The 19,884-nt window shown below is 44.2% G+C and overlaps 1 protein-coding gene and 1 long non-coding RNA gene across 4 annotated transcripts in view; one reads left to right on the forward strand and one right to left on the reverse strand.

Annotated features, from left to right (window-relative positions):
- Positions 1-19,884, reverse strand: part of LOC127626497 (transforming growth factor beta-1-induced transcript 1 protein-like) — a 36,162-nt gene that overhangs the window by 7,335 nt on the left and 8,943 nt on the right. The window contains exons 2-8 of one of the 2 annotated variants that reach the window (XM_052102306.1): positions 19,270-19,320; positions 16,247-16,401; positions 15,353-15,408; positions 13,385-13,521; positions 2,727-2,799; positions 2,339-2,423; positions 1,178-1,360 (exon numbers count right to left, since the gene is read on the reverse strand). In XM_052102306.1, the coding sequence (XP_051958266.1) occupies positions 1,178-1,360; positions 2,339-2,423; positions 2,727-2,799; positions 13,385-13,521; positions 15,353-15,408; positions 16,247-16,401; positions 19,270-19,320 (740 nt within the window). The remainder of the gene's footprint in view (positions 1-1,177; positions 1,361-2,338; positions 2,424-2,726; positions 2,800-13,384; positions 13,522-15,352; positions 15,409-16,246; positions 16,402-19,269; positions 19,321-19,884) is intronic. The other variant, XM_052102307.1, reaches the window with a different exon arrangement.
- Positions 1,374-16,406, forward strand: LOC127626503 (uncharacterized). Of its 2 annotated transcripts, none has more exons than XR_007968461.1 (3): positions 1,374-1,589; positions 12,049-12,296; positions 16,267-16,406. It is a non-coding gene; the product is annotated as an uncharacterized LOC127626503 (long non-coding RNA). The 2 variants fall into 2 exon arrangements; XR_007968462.1 differs by having other exon boundaries at positions 12,052-12,296.

Here is a 19,884-nt window from a genome sequence, read left to right on the forward strand (position 1 = left end):
TACTTCATAAAAGGGTTCTAAGCCATGAAACAAACCAACCAGCTCTAAGGTGAATCACAACATTACAAACTGGATTTGAAGCTAAAATTGTATTTATAAATCAGACAAAAAGACAAAGGTGCAAGTCATGAAGGAATGAACTACAATGAAGCATTGCGACTGATGTAATCAAAAGGAAAAATATAAACTATTTATTTAAAGTTGTTGATTATACATAAAGAAATGTATGATAAAATTGTTTTGCAAAAAAGTCGATATTTACAAATACATAAGTAGTTTGAGAGTGTAGAAAGACCGAATTCACATTACGTCATGCGAATGGGCGCACTTTGTTGGTCGCGATTCTGTGATTGGTGGATCTTTCTCTGTTGGCTACTGGGTAGCGTAGTTCTTCACCAGTAATCCCACTATTAAACACGTTTTCTAAAAAATTCAGTTAATTAACACTGACTGATGGCTTCAAAAGAAGCATAAACCATCGATTAACAACATCGTACGTAACGGTAAGCCTGCCTTTAAAGGTTTATAAATAATCGTTAATATTGTATTCGCCTATGGAAAAAGTCAATGAGATTTTTATGTAACCAGACTGTTGCGCTCTATTATCATTGATGAGTTTAATACTCTACCAATGAATCATTGTGGGATTTTTACTTCTGAAACTACCAGATACTATATAGCCTGAGACAGACAACTTGTTTTAAAATTGGAATGCCCATTATGACAGATGTAGTAAAGGAAGTCCCTCCTTCCAGGTAAAAGAGCAATAACATTTTAGATACAGACATTACGTGCATGCCCATTAGCTGAACATGCCTGAAAATTTTAGTTTTTTAGCGTGATCTGAGCTAAGGAAGCACAATTTATGATACCATTGATGTCAGATTTCACTACTGATATTATATATATTCTTTGATCGTAATCTTGACGGCCATTTTGAAGATTTCGGTCTTTCTCCATTCAAGTAGATAAGAGCTGTGTTTTTATGCCACTTATTTTCATAGAAACTAGCTGCCTGGGAGCATTCCAAAGATGGCCGCCGATTGAACTGACTGGCCTTCAAAGGGACTTTGACTATACTGTTGCAGTTTATAGAACCGCAAATGAAAAAAAATTAATAATATTTTTTGTTAGTAACTAATCATTACCGCAAGGTAAACATCTTAAAATATTTTACCTGTCCTACAACTGGTTTCTGACAAGCAGAACAGTTCCCCTTAGAGGAGGTGGGCACTCCTTGCCTGCTCAGATCTGATTGGAGAAGACCCAACATGCTGTCCAATGAGCCTCCAGAAGAGGCAGGGGGCGGAGCTACAGTCTGCTGTGGTGAAGCAGTCACAGGACTAACAGGAGCTGCTGGCTGATAGAAAAGAATGTGTCATTTAAAAACTACAGCTGTAATGGTTCAGTTTAAGTGTAAAGACAGGTTGATTTGGTTATATGTCAACCTTTAAGCGCCCTCTTGTGGCGAGGATTGTGTATGGTAACTTCCGTATGACTTGTGTATGACTTGCGTCGAGTTGAGTTCATTGTAATGTGTCATGGCTGAAGAGCTGCTTGTACGGTGAAGTTGTGGCTCGCATAAGGCTGTAAGTTGCTATTATTTGTCATATAAATATGATGTTTAGTAAGTTTGTCAGTAAATTAATTAATCTAGAGATGCAAATGTACTATAACCGTGATGTAAGTGATTGTGCAATATGTGAGCATTAGTTAGCGCCGTATGCTAGCGAATACGTATCAATACGTATAAGTATCAAATGTACATGACAATGTAACGTTTAATGCTTATGTTGATTTAATGTTTCAATTAAGTGCTTTATTTAGGCAGTATCACTGTCCAGTCAGCTATGCATTTTGAATATGTACAATTGTAATTGCCGTATTTTCTATGTTTGTTTACAGTTTTACAATGTTAAAGTTTAACGAGAAAGATCAAAAGCCATGAATCAATATCTCGCCTGTTCACTGTCTGTCTAGCTGGATAGAGAAGTGACACGTCTAGTGAGGACAGAACAACAGCCAAACACAAAATATATAGAATATTAATAATAAATAACAAATACTTTTGATTCAGGTGAAGTGTGTAATATCTGGATGTTAAAATACTTTCTCCTATCTTAGTTTAATATGCAGTCAGCTATAAGTAAGCCATTGGCAGGTTGACTTCCTGCGGTCCGACAACTTCTGACTCAACTAATGGCACGTGTTTGAGGCAGCACTACCTAATCAATGGCACAAGGGGGGAGTGTTTGGGTAATCTGTTTGGAAACTATCACTCTTTGTGCATATTATTTGTTACACACTTAAAATCTGCCAACATGTGTATCAAACATACTGTGCTTTGGACTCGGAAGTCTGACAGAGACGCCATTAGTTTGTCCAGCTCTAGAGTGGCAGATGTAGCTGAAGGTTTCACAGAGCTAGAAACACAGAGAGAAATTTTACAGTCATACACTTATTGATTAAACAAATACACAAACACACACACACACACACACACACAGACAGAAACACAAACACATTTGACCTTTCCCCTTATAACTGACATACAAATTAAGACATATTTAAATGAAGACTTCTCATTTATGCAGGACTATATCATCAGTTGTAATGATGCTTGTATGTAATTAGAGAGTAGTGTGGACTACAGATGTCCAGTATTGATCAAAAGAGATGTAAATGGGTTTATAGATAAATATACAGTACATGGCTAATATACTAACCCAGGAGAGGACGGCCCAGACTTTGAAGACTTGTCATCTTTTTTGGTAGTGGGGAACTGGGCCAAAATCTCATCTAACAAAGACAAAAAGAAAACCTTAATTGTTAAGAATTAAGAAAACTTCATTCAAGAGAGTTCACCTAAAAGTACAAATTCTCTCATCGTTTACTTCCAAGATGTAAATCATGATTAATAAATACTTTTTAAATGACTAGTTATGGACTGCTTTGGCATTATAAAGTATTTACTAAGCCTTGGCTGATTTATTTGCCCTTTACATTTGCTTTTGTCATAACAATGCATTTATTTTCTAAAAACAAAACATGTCAGTAGCTAGTATGACACAAATTACATCCTTTAAAGGTTCTCAGTACTCTGTGTGAATGTGTAGTTTATAATATAAAATACATGTAGAAAGCAGGGTAGGTTAGGGGTAGGGGTTGGTGTAGGGTGTCTGTGGGACTCTAAATATACACAATAAACATGCTGAAGTGTTAGTATTTAATTAGGGGTGCTAATAGCATCTAACACTATAGCATAATAATAACATAATAGCAACAATCTTCTTTGCACTAAGCTACAAAATATCTGCCTTCTATATTTATTTTATATTTATTAGCTGCACATTCACACAGTGTAATGAGACCCTACATGTATAAAGGATGTCTTTTCCTAATAAGTTTGTTGATAGTGAACAAACAAATGTAAAGAGGCTGTTAGACAAGGGTAAGAAATCAGCAAACAAAAGCTTAATATATAGTTTATAATTCTAAACAAGTCCATAACTAGTCCCTTACAAGTACAATTATTAGTCATTAATTACCATCTAATTTCTCATCCCTAACATAAAGCGTTACCGATTACATTTATGCTGCCTTTATGTGCTTTTTTGAGCTTCAAAATTTTGGACCCTGATGACTTGTAATGTATGAACTGACCGAAAACATTTTTTTAAATTCTTTGTTTGTGTTCTGCAGAAGAAATACATCTGGGATGGCATGAGGATGAGTAAAAGATGAGAGAATTGTCATTTTTGGGTGAACTGTCCCATTAGAATGAAATACACTGCCTGGCCAAAAAAAAGTAATCGTTTGGATTTAAATAAGCAGATACTCAAGAGTCTATGACTGGATCATTATTGTAGTGATTCATATGTTTCAACTGTTAATCCTAACTGATGCAGTGTGTAGCTTCTCATTTCTTAAACAACCATGTCTGAAGACGTGTCCCGTGGTCGTGGAAAAGATGTTACTGTGTTTCAGAAGGGGCAAATTATTGCCCTTCATCAAGCAAAGAAAACAACTAAGGAGATTGCTGAAATCACTGGAATTGGGTTAAGAACTGTTCAACGCATTATTAAAACCTGGAAGGATAGTGGTGAACCGTCAACTTCACAGAAGAAATGTGGTCAGAAAAAAATCTTGAGATCACTAAAACGCTCGGTGAAGTCACATCATAAAAAATCGACAGTAGAACTCACGGCTATGTTTAATAGTGAAAGTAAGAGCATTTCCACATGCACAAAGTGACGAGAACTTACAGGATTGGGACTAAACAGCTGTGGGGCCACAAGAAAGCCACTTGTTAGTGAGGCTAATCTGAAAAAACATCTTCAGTTTGCTAGGGAGCATAAAGATTGGATTGTGGAGCAATGGAAAAAGGTCATGTGGTCTGTTGAGTCCAGATTTACTCTATTCCAATGTGATGCACCCGTCATGCATAGTGCCCACTGTACAAGTCTCTGTAGGCAGTGTTATGATCTGAGGTTTCTTCAATTGGTCAGGTCGAGGCTCAGCAAAGTTATGCAGCAATAAAATGAAGTCAGCTGATTACCTGAATGTACTGAATGACCAGGTTATCCCAGTGGATTTTTTCTTCCCTGACGGCACAGGCGTATTCCAGGATGACAATACCAAGATTCATCAGGCTCAAATTGTGAAAGAGTGGTTCAGGGAGCATGAGGAATCATTTTCACACATGAATTGGTCACCACAGAGTACTGACCTTAACCCCATTGAAAGTCTTTGGGATGGGCTGGAGAAGACTTTACAGTGTTGTTAAATTGTCCCGTAATCAATACAAGATCTCGGCAAAAAATTAACGCAATTCTGGGTGGAAATAAATCTTATGATGTTGCATATGGTTGTCGAAACAATGCCACGACAAATGCACGCTATAATCAAAGCTAAAGGCGGTCCAACAAAATATTAGAGTATGCTACTTTTTTTTTGGCCAGGCAGTGTACTAACATACTGATTACTGCACACTGTGAAGAGTACAATGAATACTCTTCAGTGTTTTTAATATTTTAAAATAAGTAAACATTATGCAACAATAAATGTTTCAAATAAATGCAATTTTACTTAGTAGTCAGATGACCTTCAGCGAGTAGCATCTAGTTATCATCTTGAAAATATATACCATAATTTTCCATTTGAACCCAACTATATGTTAAAATGTCTAAACTTTTGCCAGTCTGATCAAATAATTAGTCGTGAAAGAGAAGTAAAAATTTGATATTGCTTCCAATTCATTATTCACACTTGAAAAAGAAGGTCAAGATTTTTGATTGCTTTGTGAAATACAGTTCCCCGTCTGTCGCTCTCTCCACGTTGTGTCGGAGAAGCGACACTGGGGGTCTCTCTTGAGCGCCGAATATGCCTCTGATCCATTGAAAAAAGGCCAATGAGAAGTTGGCAGTCAGTATTTGCATACCCCGCCCCCGGACATACGGGTATAAAGGCGAGGCAAATACTAGAGTTCATTCAGAAATTTTCTTCGGAGCCGATGGTTGTGCATGCTGTTCGCAGTGAAACACACCCATTTCTGTATTCCTCTGATGCTACTGCATGCTGTTGGATTGAGGGCGCATTACAGCTGCGATTCTTCTATTTGCACGGCAGTGCATATTGCCCCTGGGCGCTTCGACAGCGCAGTATAAAAAACTCTGTTTTTAAAACTGAGTTTTAAAAGAGTGATTTTCTTTAAAAGAGTAATTTTCTCTAAAAGAGCAAATACACAGCGGCATTGAACGTCCTTTTCAGGACGCGTCTTTGTAAAGATGCCTTTCCGCCCCTGTGTAGTTCCTGGATGCGGTAGAGTGCTCTCAGCTTCAGACGGCCACAGGCGTTGTCTCGTGTGTCTGGGCAGCGATCACACCGAGGCTGCGTTTGTGGATGGTTCATGTTCTCACTACGAGAACATGAACATGACAACGTTGCGGTCGCGGCTTGCTTACAACCGTAAGCAAGCCACTCCAGCCGCACCTCGCATTGCTCCTTCTTTCCACGGGATTGAGGACGGTGCAAGTGGCGCTGGAAGCGATTCGGGGATGGCAGCGGGTGCGGCTCCGTCGGGTACCCCCCCTCGGACCACCTGTCCCCCGGCACGCACGTTGACTCCCGTCCGTGCTCGAGGCAACAGCAGCTCGCCTCACAGCCAGCTTGCCTATCCTCTAGAGCTAGAGGTGGATGAGCTCGCCGCTGCATCGGACAGCGCGGTGTCTGACGCAGATGACTCCCTTGGGCTGCCGCCTGCGGGCCAGCACGCCCAAGCCGAGGCTGACGCTCAGATGTCTGACATGCTTTCCCGGGCCGCCGCCAGCGTGGGCTTGGACTGGAATCCCCCGTCCTCCCCACAGCCATCGCAGTTGGATGACTGGTTCCTGGGGTCCCGATGCCGCTCACAGCCACGCCCCCCCCGGGTCCCATTTTTCCCGGAAGTGCACGATGAGCTGACGTCGCTGTGGAGGGCACCGTTCACCACACGACATCACAAAGCCACACGCTCATCCGCTCTCGCTACCCTCGACGGCGGAGCGGCCCACGGGTACACGACGATCCCCCTGGTGGATAGAGCTGTTGCGCTCCATCTATGCCCCGGAAACCCTACCACCTGGCGCGGTTGCCCTGTACTCCTTTCCAAGGCCTGTAGGACAACATCCTCGCTGACAGCGAAGGTCTACAGCGCCGCCGGAACTGCCGCTTCCGCCCTGCACGCCATGGCCCTCCTGCAAGTCCACCAGGCCAAGGTGCTCAAAGAACTGCACATGGGTAGCCCTGATCCCGACGTGCTGCAGGAACTGCGCTCAGCGACCGACCTCGCCCTCAGAGCCACGAAGGTCAAAGCGCAGTCACTCGGGCAGGCGATGGCCACCCTCGTGGTCCAGGAACGACACCTATGGCTGAACCTGGTCGAGATGCATGAGACCGACAAGCTTCGCTTTCTCGACGCCCCAGTCTCCAGTTCAGTCTCTTCAGCGACACCGTGGAGGACTTCACCCAGCAGTTCTCCGCGGTGAAGAAACAGACGGAGGTGATATCACATATCCTGCCCCGCCGCAAACCTGCCGCCCCGGGCCCTGCCCCGTCTGCTCGCCGAGGGCGTCCCCCTGCGAGGAAACGACAAGCTGCTCCACCTCAACCTGGGCCCAGCTCTCAGCCCACGGCGTCGGCGCTCCGCGGGAAGCAGACGCCCCCCCGTCTCACGGACCCCCTTGAGGACCCAGAAGGCTCCCAGGTGCTCCTGAGACGGACGACCCAGAGCCCAAGACGTTAGCTCCGGAGATGGTAAGACCACTCCGTCCCCCGGGGGAGGGCCGGGAGGAGAATTTTCCTTTAACTTTTCTTTTGCCGCTCCCCTTAACCAGGGCAGCGGTACCCAAATTCTCAATAAAAGAGCTATTTCCTCTGTCTCTGTGTCATCTGGCCCACACGGCACTCTGCCCCCAGATCTCAACAGTCCCGGCACGCTGGACACGGACCCCAGGCCAGCCTTCAGCCCCACGACTGTTCCCCGGCCGGCCGGTTCTGACGAGTCAAGAGGACGCCACTACAGGACCTCCTCCTCAGTCACCAACCCGCCCCCTGCCGGATGCCCGGAGCAAGGTAAGTGCTTTGAGTCTTTTCTCAGCACCAGAGCCTCGGGACGCGTCCACGCCTCCCGACGGCATACTACCTGCTCCACCCCGCTGCGAAGCCCCGCCGGGTATGTCAAAAATAACCGTCCCATTGGTGCCATTAGCACAGAGATTGGATGCGTGGCTTTCACTTCCCAACCCGTCTCGCTGGCTGGCCCGGATCATCCGACTCGGTTACGCAATTCAGTTTGCCAGGCCCCCGCCCCCCTTCACTGGCGTCCGCTTTACCGCAGTGCACGACCAACACGCCAAATTCCTGCGCGCGGAGATCACTACTCTCTTACTCAAAGACGCGATAGAGCCTGTCCCTCCAACCGAAATGAAGAAGGGTTTCTACAGCACTTACTTCATTATACCCAAGAAAGGCAGCGGCTTACGACCAATCTTGGACCTGCGAGTTTTCAATCGAGCGCTGCTCAAACTCCCGTTCAAAATGCTCACGCACAAGTGTATCTTGACAAGCGTCCAGCACCTAGATTGGTTCGCAGCGGTAGACCTGAAGGACGCGTACTTCCACGTCTCAATTTTCCCGCGACATCGACCCTTTCTATGGTTCACGTTCGACGGCCATACATTTCAGTACAAAGTCCTCCCCTTTGGCATGTCTCTGTCCCCCCGCGTCTTCATGAAAGTCGCAGAGGCAGCTCTTGCCCCACTCCGAGAAGATGGCATCCGCATACTCAATTACCTCGACGACTGGCTCATACTAGCCCACTCCCGAGAGTTACTATGCGCTCACAGAGACCAGGTGCTCAGGCACCTCAGCCGCTTGGGGCTTCAGGTCAACCGAGAAAAGAGCAAGCTCACCCCGGTCCAGAGCATCTCCTTTCTCGGCATGGATTTAGACTCAGTATCAATGTCCGCATGTCTCACCAACGAGCGTGCGCAGTCGGTGCTGAAATGCCTCGCCAAATTCAGGCCAGGCACTACGGTCCCTCTAAAACTCTTCCAGAGGCTCCTGGGGCATATAGCATCCTTCCGCCGCGACCACGCGCTGGGGTTGATGCATATGAGACCGATTCAGCACTGGCTTCACACTCGAGTCCCGAGACGAGCATGGCGCCACGGCACGCACTGTGTGACAATCACCCCTGCCTGCCGAAAAATACAAAAACCCTGGACAGACCTCTGCTTTCGACGGGCAGGAGTGCCCCTGCAGCAGGTGTTCCGACGCATCCTGGTCACTACCGACGCCTCCAGATTGGGTTGGGGTGCCGTGTGCAAAGGGCACGCAGCTGCAGGCCGTTGGAGAGGGGCCCCGCTGCGCTGGCATATCAATTGCCTAGAGTTGTTGACTGTCTTCTTTGCCCTGCGGTGGTTTCTCCTGTTAATTCGAGACAAACACATCCTAATCAGGTCAGACTGCACCACTGCGGTAGCGTACATAAATCGGCAAGGTGGCGTATGCTCTCACCACATGTCACGACTCGCCCGTCGTCTCCTCCTTTGGACTCAGGTCGCTGCGTGCCACTCACATTCCCGGCAAGCTCAATGTGGTAGCGGACGCACTCCCACGACAAAGCTTACCCAGTGGAGAGTGGAAGCTCCACCCCCAGTCGGCCCAGCTGATTTGGGAACGGTTCGGCAGAGCCCAGGTAGACCTGCTTGCCTCCCGAGAGACCTCCCACTAACCGATGCGCTGGCGCACAGCTGGCCCACGGGGCTACGCAAGTATGCATTTCCCCCAGTGAGCCTTCTTGCACAGGTGCTGTGCAAGGTCAGGGAGGACGAGGAACAAGTCACATTAGTGGCTCCCTACTGGCCCAACCGGGCCTGGTTCTTGGACCTCGTGCTCCTCGCGACAGCCCCTCCCTGGCGAATCCCCCTGAGGAAGGACCTTCTTTCTCAGGGGCAGGGCATGCTCTGGCATCCACATCCAGACCTTTGGAAACTCCACGTCTGGTCCCTGGACGGGACGCGAAAGATCTAGCTGGTCTACCACCTACCGTCGTAGACACAATCAACCAAGCCAGAGCCCCTTCTACCAGGCAGCTTTACGCCCAGAAGTGGCGCTTGTTCGCAGATTGGTGTTCTTACAGGGCGGAAGACCCACAGAGGTGCGCAGTTAGGTCGGTACTCTTATTCCTACAAGAGAGGCTGGAGGGGAGGCTGTCCCCTTCCACCCTAAAGGTGTATGTCGCTGCTATCGCGGCTCACCACAACGCAGTAGACGGCAAGTCCCTTGGTAAGCACGACTTAATCATCAGGTTCCTAAGAGGCGCCCGGAGGTTAAATCCCTCCCGGCCAAGCCTGTTCCCCTCCTGGGACCTCTTGGTAGTCCTCGCGGGCCTCCAGAGACCTCCCTTCGAGCCGCTAGAATCAGTTGGACTCAGGGCCCTCTCTCTTAAGACTGCCCTGCTGATCGGCTCCGCCTCCATCAAGAGGGTCGGGGACCTGCAAGTGTTCTCTGTCAGCGACACTTGCCTGGAGTTCGGTCCGGCAGACACTCATGTGATCCTAAGACCGCGACCGGGCTATGTGCCCAAGGTTCCTACCACGCCCTTCAGAGACCAGGTAGTGAACCTGCAAGCACTGCCCCAGGAGGAGGCAGACCCAGCCCCTTCGTTGCTGTGTCCGGTACGTGCCTTGCGTACCTACCTGGACCGCACACAGAGCTTTAGACGCTCTGAGCAGCTCTTTGTATGCTTTGGGGGACAGCGGAAAGGAAACGCTGTCTCCAAACAGAGGCTTTCACACTGGGTTGTAGATGCCATTTCATTGGCTTATCACACCCAGGCCGTGGGGGGCCCTTGCGGGTCCGAGCTCACTCGACAAGGAGTGTTGCGTCCTCGTGGGCACTGGCCAAGGGTACCTCCCTGGCAGATATTTGTAGAGCAGTGGGTTGGGTGACACCCAACACCTTTGCGAGATACTACAATCTCAGGGTTGAGTCAGTTTCATCCCGTGTTTTCTCAGGTCCGAGCCAGTAGAACTCGGTAACACGCTGATGGGCTGGCCGGGTGAATCGCTTGCATATACACCCTTTCCCTCGCTTGAGGTAAAACAGTGCGTCTTTTTTCCCAGGAGACTCCACTCAACGCGAATCCCTGGTCGATTCCTCCCTAGCACTCGTGGGTCCACAGTTCGGCAGAGGAACTTGCCGACCCAATCCACTGCGGGTACTCAGATCTACCCTGTACTGGAATAGGTGCTCCACAGTGTAGGGACTCCTACGCGGACTCCCCCGTGTGTTTTTTGCGATACGGTCACCTTACGAGCAGACCCGCGTTTTCCTTGGGTAAGTTTCGGCTGCCCCCCGGTCGCCGTGTGTAGCAACTCCACCCTCGCTGAGGCTGGATCTGCCACCGCGCCACTTCCACGTGCCGCCTAAAAACACATGTGATGTATTCACCACCGTACCTCCCCAGTTGGGAAGGGGTGGTCTCCGCAGGGTCTTTTTCCCCCTGAAAGAATGGGAATTGGGTAAGACCCCCTTCCCTCAGTGCGTGTAAGGGCCCCGTCTGTCTATTGCTCTATGCGAGAAACATAGAGAGAAAAGAGGCCCAGCCAGGCTTGGCCCTTTCCCAGGTTGGCAAGCGTCGCCTTGTTCCCCTGCCTAGGGTAACCATAAGGATTCAGACGACTTTTCTGGGGCATTGGGGAAGGGTACGTGCAGTCTGACACAGCTGGTCGTATGGCACGTAACAAATACCTGCCCGCTCCTGTGTCAGCAGAACACGTACACGGCTCAGCGCATGGCGGATTTAAATTGGACCCCTAGTGTCGCTTCTCCGACACAACGTCTCGTTCCCTCCATCAGGGAACGGAGGTTACATCCGTAAACTAGACGTCTCTCATGCAACGTGCTCTGTATTTTAGGCGAATGTAGTAGTTAATGTGAATATTCAATAGCAGTGTCCCAAATTGCATACTTGTGCTGTATTCAACAGTATTTTGTAGTGTAAATAGTGTGAAAATTCATACAACAGATGGCTGAGTGCATAATATATAGTGTAAGTGCGCAGTATTTATATTGTGTAATTTGTGTTAGGTAATGTACATAGATTATTTACATGAAGTACACAGTATACACACTTAACACTACTTTCTTTAAAAAAATAAAAAGTAGGTAGTAGGTTTTTCTATTTTGGAAATCCCAAAGAAAATCTATTTAATACCCAATTATCGATCAGACATGAAAACTGGTCAGGGGTAAAAAAGGTGAGAAGGATACGCCAGCAAAAAATCCAATCCAATCAACATTATTTATATACAGTAGCACATTTTAAAAAACAACAAGGTTACCAAAGTGCTGCACAAAATATAATAACACATAAAACACATAAAATATGGGGTCCATTTTAATGTGTGGAGGCAAGTCATTCCACAAATCACACAGCATAAGAATGGTCTGTTTTTATTTTTCGCCTGAACCAGACTCTCAAGGCCCGTTTTCTCTGTTTAGCAGCATGTCTCAGCCTTGCCCTCTTCTCTTCAGCTGTCTGTTTTTTGAGATCCTGAGCACTACTGGATCCTTTGCAGCCACAGTTGAGTCTCTTTTCAAGCAGACTCTGCTGCTGCTGGTGTTTGTTAGTGGTTCCTGCTGAACGGATGTTCTTGCAGAGTGTGCGATCCACCTCCCCATATTTGACATCATCTCGTCTGAAGAACTCGACTGCCGTCTTCTCCCCGGATTGGAGGGTGTACTTCACGGTATGAATGGCTATTGAATGTTACACATTATGGGTAAATACAATTTGTTATGGCACCTGCCTAGTACAATAACAGCGCACATAAAAAACAGGCATGTGTACGTAATACGAGTGCACTGAACCGTATACGCGGGCATAAAACAGTCCTCGCGAGGGAGCATTTCTGCTCCGGGCAAGCACAGAACAGTATCTGGAACGCATTTCTGCTCGGCTGTGACGAGTGCTTTTTCAGACAAATTATGAGGGGAAAAAAACATTGTCTTATATTCGGACCAATACGGTACAATACAATTATTAAATTAAAATCTGTATCTTTCTGGCCATGATCATTTAAAATGTATAAAGTGCGTTATTAATTTATCAGCATCGTATTCAACATGTAAAACGGAGGTCAGGCTCATTTCTGTAAAAGCTAGCAGATAGGAACTTGCTCCTGCTTGCATTAGCTTACATGTTGTATAGATAACGTGCAACAACGGAAAGATACCGACACGATTTATCCTGTTGTTGACGTTAGCCTACATTACATCCAGGTTGCTGCCACTCGTCTCCATAAATGAACAATTAGCTTAGCTAACATAATTGGTTAATAATGGGTTAAATAATGAATTTGGCAACATCACTGTATCTGACAGGACAGTTAACATTGTAAACTAACTTACCTCAGGCTTGCTTTCAGATGTGCAGTTCATTCAGCAGTGTGTCCAGTTGTCCGACTCGCGGTGTAGCAGACTTTGAAAAAAACCCCGCCCTACTCTGACTCGGATTGGCTGTCAGGTTTCGTCATTAAGAGTGATGATTGGTTAGGCAGAGCCTGAAGTTATGAAGTTTATGGTAACTATGCAGATATAGCAGGTAATTGCAGGCCACACCCACCCACCCCCGAATATTTTCTCATCGGATCTGCACATATCACGCAGGTGACCCATTTTGTTTGAAAATGGCAAATTTCGCCCAAAGGTGAGGAGTTTTCATGCCTGATGGATTATAGACAGAGCCAATAACTGCTGGGGACATTACCTGTCCTTGCACATATACTCACATTACATAACTTTTTTAAGCTACTATGAAGGCAGCACACACTCATACCTGTTATGTTGAACTGTGTGGCATTGAGCTCCTGCAGTAAATGATCGAGTTCACTTAGACCGCCTCCCAGAACTGAGGATGAAGAGAAGGCAGGGGGAGGGTCTGCTGTGCGCGGGGAGCGCGGTTTACATACTGTACTGAAAACAAGTTACGAAGTCATCGGTTAACATAACACTCGCAATCTTAACAGAGGGATAGTGCAACCAAAAATAGAATATGCTTCTATTTTCACACTAAGCGATAATATGGCTTCAGAAGACTTGGAATATAGTGCACAAGTCACTTGGTGTACTTTTATGGTACTTTTAATGTCGTTTTGGAGCAACAATGCTTCCGGATTCTTTTGAGCAGCAGCTTTCAGAGGTGGATATGAGCAGCGCTCATCCATTAAACATTATATATTGTAATAATATTTGCTTATGTTTAAAGGGGTCATGTCATGAGGAATCAAATTTAAAAAATCATACTGTTAATTTCAGAACTCAAAACTTAATCCCCAATGCAATAAAAGCATTCATTAAAACCAAGCTGCAAAAACACCTCATTCTCTAGTCCACGACTACCCAACATTATTTGGGGTACCTCATTTTATCACCGCCTCTACAGCTCAAATACATTAACGCCAACTTAAAATCATCTCACCCTTGACCCCACCCACTGGTGCTTCCGTTCGCTCACAGAGAGAGAAACAGCAGGACAAACAAGGCCTGAACACCTAAGGGGACTCCTCTGGACTATTTTCAATTATTTTTGTATTTAAATATGCACAGACAGACATCTTTGACCACTTGATACATATCTCAGGCCACTTTTAAAAGATGCAGTGACAAGTTACATCTCTGAAGAGGAAAATCTATTCTCTTTCATTCAGCTGCTGCCTCTTGCTGTTTTGAGCACAAACGCATCATAGATGCATTCTTTCATCCATCTGCACTATTTTTAATTGTTGGTGTATGAAAACATGCACTGGATGGACGTCTTTGACTGCTTAGATGCGTTTCCGGCGATGTGCATTTCAGTTCAGGATGATACTGGAAACTGGATTGCGACGCAGTGCAACGGCTTGAGGCACGTCGACACAAACTTCCTAAACCTTTATATGTGTTGTTGGCAGTAGTAACACCAGCATGTGCAGCACAAAATGGAATGGGACATCTGTTTACTGTCTGCACAACACGATGTGACGCAACAGACGCTTCCATGGCAGACAGCGTCATTGATTATTATGGGTTCTATTACTTTTGACACAACGCGACTCTTGCGTCCGGTGTAGACAGGGTGTGAGTGTTAACAGTAGTGCTTGAGATTAACATTTTAATATATTCAGATGCAACATGTTGGATGTGCGTTATGTGTAAACCCTGAAATTTTGTTTTACAATGTTGTGGAGCTTGTTCATTCTCTTTAGACTGAGTTTACAAAGTTGAGTTTTAAAAAATTAATTTGAGGGGCTACACGATGTTAGCCAGTCAGAACAGTGGGCATTTACATTGAAGTTAAAGGAGGCGCTTATACCAAAACCGAGCGTTTCAGAAAGAGGGCCAGAGACAGGGTGGAAAATAATCATATATTACAAAATTATTATCCAAACCGTCTTTGACGCTTTCTGCCTGTCAATCATTTTGTGCATACATTTGTTGAAACTGAAGTTGCTCGTTGAGGCTTGGTGCCACATTCTGAATGATTCGTAATAGTTGTCAGTTGAGGGCACAATTTTGCTACTGTTCTGTTTAACACTAATGCTGCTTTTCTGCTTAGTGCCAGACTTAACGCTGTCTTTGATGTGTGGTGTTTTGGAATGATGGCTTTCTATGGCAAATTCAAAGCAGTCTTGTGGATGTTAGAACGGCTAAAATCGCTTATAGCATTTTTAAGTAAGAATATTATATGTATCTTATGTGGAGATTAACATATGATACAGTAGGAATGATTTATCATAGGGCATCATGCTCTCCAGAGCTTAAATACCTGTAAAGTTTGTCTGGGTTTGAGTTCTGAGAGCCGTTCATCGCAGCAGAAACAGTCTGTAAAAGAGATGAACAGAAAGCACAGGCTTTTGATACAGTTTGAATGACTGTGAAATGAATAATTGATTTTGCTTCGAAACATCCAGCCTGGTCTCATGAAATTTGCATGAGCATTGCAACATTTTTGCAGAACTGAAATTATGTGCTTCATAAAATGTTTGACTGTACTTTTAAACTGAAATTTCCAGCAGGGGGCACCAAAACCGAGCAAAATGAGGATGTAATCAGACAAGGTTTTTAAGGTGAATTTTAGTTTTAATAAGTAAAACATGCCAACCTAACCTAAAACTTTACCCTAAACTTAACCAAAAGTGTCTGAAAAGAGAAATGAGTTTAACAAAACAGACATCATTACCCTTAACCCCCACCTAATCTTAACCGATAGTGTTTTAAAATGTAGAAGCAAAATGAAAAGCACATAATTTCATGTCACTTCTGTTTTGTCACATATCAGCTTGAGTTCTTGGCTTGTTTTGAACCGCAGACTTCTGAGTCAAAAGTCCAAAGCTCTATGAGGTGCACTACTGTGCAAGCTGATCACTTTGGAATAAGTGTATATATGTAGGTGGGTCTGTTATTCAAGCGTAAAATCATTTATCAAAAAATGCGTTGATATCATAACATAGCAGGTTCGGAGTAATAGAGAGAAAAATACGTGTTTATTAAGTCAGAATCAGCCACTGAAGTCATTATTTGAGTGAATGTGAATAAAAACACACCTGGAGACACGCATAACAAGTTTTGCAAAAATGTATGTAGAGTCAAGTTTTCACTTTGACATCAGGTTGGAGACATCACAGATGTGTGCTTGTGTTTTGTGTATGTCACGGCATACTTGTTGTGGTGTGTATGCAGGAGGAGGAGGTCGGGTCTGGGGAGGATCCTGAGCAGTGGGCGAGGGTTCAGAGGTCACTGGAGGGTCAGAGGTCAGCAGGACAGGACAGCGTGCCAGAGGGAATGCTGAATTCTCCAGATCAGCTAGAAGAGCATCTTCATGCACAAAGAGAGTTATAGATTTGAACATATATTTTACTCTGCACTGTATTTATTTATCTTTAGCATGTATTGTTCACTGTGGTGTAAGTCATTGTCATTTCTTTTGTTTCTGTGCCTTCAGAAAGTATTCAACACCCCATAAATTATTTCTCTGTTATGTAAAGTCAAATTAACATTTGAAAACATGAAACCCCCTTTGTTTAACAATTTAAATTAGGTGATATATTAAATTAGCACATAAATGTCAAGAGGGTATGTCATGTACTTACGACAATGTTAACATTTGCTAAATGTACAAATGCAAGGATGTGAATTAGGCAAAATTTTGAATGTTTTTTTTTTTTTGAGAAAATGTTTTGACAGTTATTCTTGTGATATTTTGCTCAATACTGGATATCTATGCCAACCATTTGTTCATGCACAAATCTCTTTCTACTTTCAAATAAATTAGTTGTGTTAAAAGATTGGAGACATCCATGAAGTCACCTTTTTAACGAGCTAAAGTGAGATCTATTATGAGATAAGATGCATTCATAGTAGGGTCAGAAATGAACTTTTCATTATAGGACAATATTTTCCACTGGGATCTGATTTTTAAGGGCATTTTTTTACCTTTATGGTGACATAAAAAACTTAGTGACACCTTTTCTGTAAAATACTTTAAATACTTTTCATACTATTCAAATAAATTACTAATTAATTCAATAAAGCGGTTAACTATAAATTTCAATTGGCATCAGCTCATATTCTGTGACAATATACACTCTCTGGCCACTTTATTAGGTACACTTGTACATCAACTTATTCATGCGATTATGTAATCAGCCAATCATGTGGCAGCAGTGTAATGTATAATGGGTTAGGAGCTTTAGTTAAAATCAGCCATCAAAATGGTGAAAACATGTGATCTAAGTGATTTAGACCGTGGCATGATTGTTGGTGCCAGACGGGCTGGTTTTAGTATTTCTGTAACTGATGATCTCCTGGGATTTTCACACAACAGTCTCTAGAATTTACTCTGAATGGTGCCAAAATAAAAAAAAAACATCCAGTGAGTGGCAGTGGCAGTGGATGGAAATGTCCTGTTGATGAGAGAGGATAGAGAATGGCCAGACTGGTTTGAGTTGACAGAAAGGCTACGGTAACTCAGATAACCACTCTGTACAATTGTAGTGAGCAGAATAGCATCTCAGAATGTACAACATGTCGAAACTTGAGGCAGACGGGCTACATCAGCAGAAGACCACGTCGGGTTCCACTTCTGTCAGCCAAGAAACAGAAAACAGCAGAAATCCAGATTTGTCAGACCTGGTAATGTTTTTCCAATTGTTTACGGTACAGTTTGGTAAGACTCTGGCTACTGCAGCCTCAGTTTCCTGTTCTAAGCTGGCAGTAGTGGTACCCGGAGGGCTCTTCAGCTACTGTAGCCCATCTGCCACAATGTTCGACGTGTTGTATGTTCAGAAATGCTTTTCTGCATATAACTGTTCTTATGTGTGGTTATTTGGGTTACTGTCACCTTCCTGTCAGCTCAAACCAGTCTGGCCATTCTCCTCTGACCTCTCTCATCAACAAGACTTTTTTGTCCAAATAACTGCCCCTCACTGGATTATTGTTTTAAGCACCATTCTTTTTAAACTAGAGACTGTTAAGCATGAGTGGTTTAAAAGTTTGAGATATGTCTGAATGAAAAGTCATGCATAGTGAAAGCAAGAAAAGGCATACTAAGGATAGACAATTACAGTGTAAATATAATTACAGAGCTATATTTACAACAGGATGTCATGAGGAACGACTTTTGCAGGCACACTTTGGCTGCATCCGAATGGAATACTAGAATACTGCATACAGTATATACTGTATACTGCTTACTATTTCTGTGAAACAGTATGCAATTTGCAATGATAAACTTTTAATCAGTACAATGCCACATCGTCACATTACATTAGAGGCATCCAGGGGGCCTGGGTAGCTCAGCGAGTAAAAACGTTGACTACCACCCCTGGAGTCACAAGTTCGAATCCAGGGCGTGCTGAGTGACTCCTGCCAGGTCAGGGAAACAAATTGGTCCAGTTGCTAGGGAGGGTAGAGTCACATGGTGTAACCTCCTTGTGGTACTATAATGTGGTTCTCGCTCTCAGTGGGGCATGTTGTGAGTTGCGCGTGGATGCCGTGGAGAATAGCGTGAAGCCTCCACATGCACTACGTCTCCACGGTAACGCACTCAACAAGCCACATGATAAGATGCGCGGATTGACATCTCAAACTTAGAGGCAACTGAGATTTGTCCTCCACCACCCAGATTGAGGTGAGCAACTAATTCCAATTTCATGATAAATGTCCAAACTTCTGACAGACCAATGCTGTTTTATACGGCACATTTTGGTAAATGAAGCACATCATCTGGGTACTCCACGCATACAGAAAATTCACATACGGCACACAGTATACATAATGAAGAAATAGTATGAACAGTGGTAGTATGCTATTCCCAACACAGCCATAAAGCATGCTTGCAAAAAGTAGTAGTACGCTTGCCAGTACAGTATATTGTTTCAATAAAGAACATGCTATGCATTAAATGTTGTACATTTATTTCAATAATAACTGGCATGATTTGACATGACAAAAATTATGCCAAACTTGAGATGCTTTTTTAAATAAATTAAATAATTAAGGTAAACGATGAATGCATCCAAGCTTCTAGGTGTCAATGTAAGTTCAAGATGAGATTAACAGAAAAACTACTGAGTGCACGTTTAATGTTAAAACAAGGTTATGAGTTCAGTGGATTGTTTGTGAGTTGTAGAACACACAACAGGCACATTAACAAGAAGAACAGACAGATAGAACATTACATACCAAACATCACAATACGAGGACTAAGAGGGTAGTTAGACGGATCAGGCACTCCTGAAGAGAGACAGACAGAGACACCGAACACACACAGAGAGACAGTATCAGCCAGCAAACCAATCAGCCATTTGGACATCTCACAGATGCAGAGCAACACTCCAAAGATGCCATACCATTTTTTGCTCCAACAATGTTCTACACCACAAAAGGGAAACAGAGGACAGTTGTACTGACACTCAGGAGGAAGAGTGTTGGTCTGTTGATAGCATGTCACTGATAGGTTATTCATTATCTCTCTGTATTTCTAAATATAAGCAGTAATTAAACTAATCTTTCACAATACAGCATAAACTGTAGTTCTTAAAATAATATTCCACACAAAAATGCCAATTCTGTCATCATTTACTTCCAACCTGAATGATTTTCTTCAGTGGAACACCAAAGGAGGAATTTTGAAGAATGTTCAAGTGACTGGTGACCATGGTTTGTTGAATTCCATTACAGTGGCCGCCATCTTGAAGTATGTCATTCAGCATTTTTTTACTTCTTCTCCTTCAAACTTTGCCTGATTTGCACACAAAATGGCTCAAAATAATCTTCGGACTGAGGGTCGCACAGAAT

Source organism: Xyrauchen texanus, chromosome 33 (assembly GCF_025860055.1).
Source record: "Xyrauchen texanus isolate HMW12.3.18 chromosome 33, RBS_HiC_50CHRs, whole genome shotgun sequence".
NCBI lineage: Eukaryota > Metazoa > Chordata > Actinopteri > Cypriniformes > Catostomidae > Xyrauchen > Xyrauchen texanus.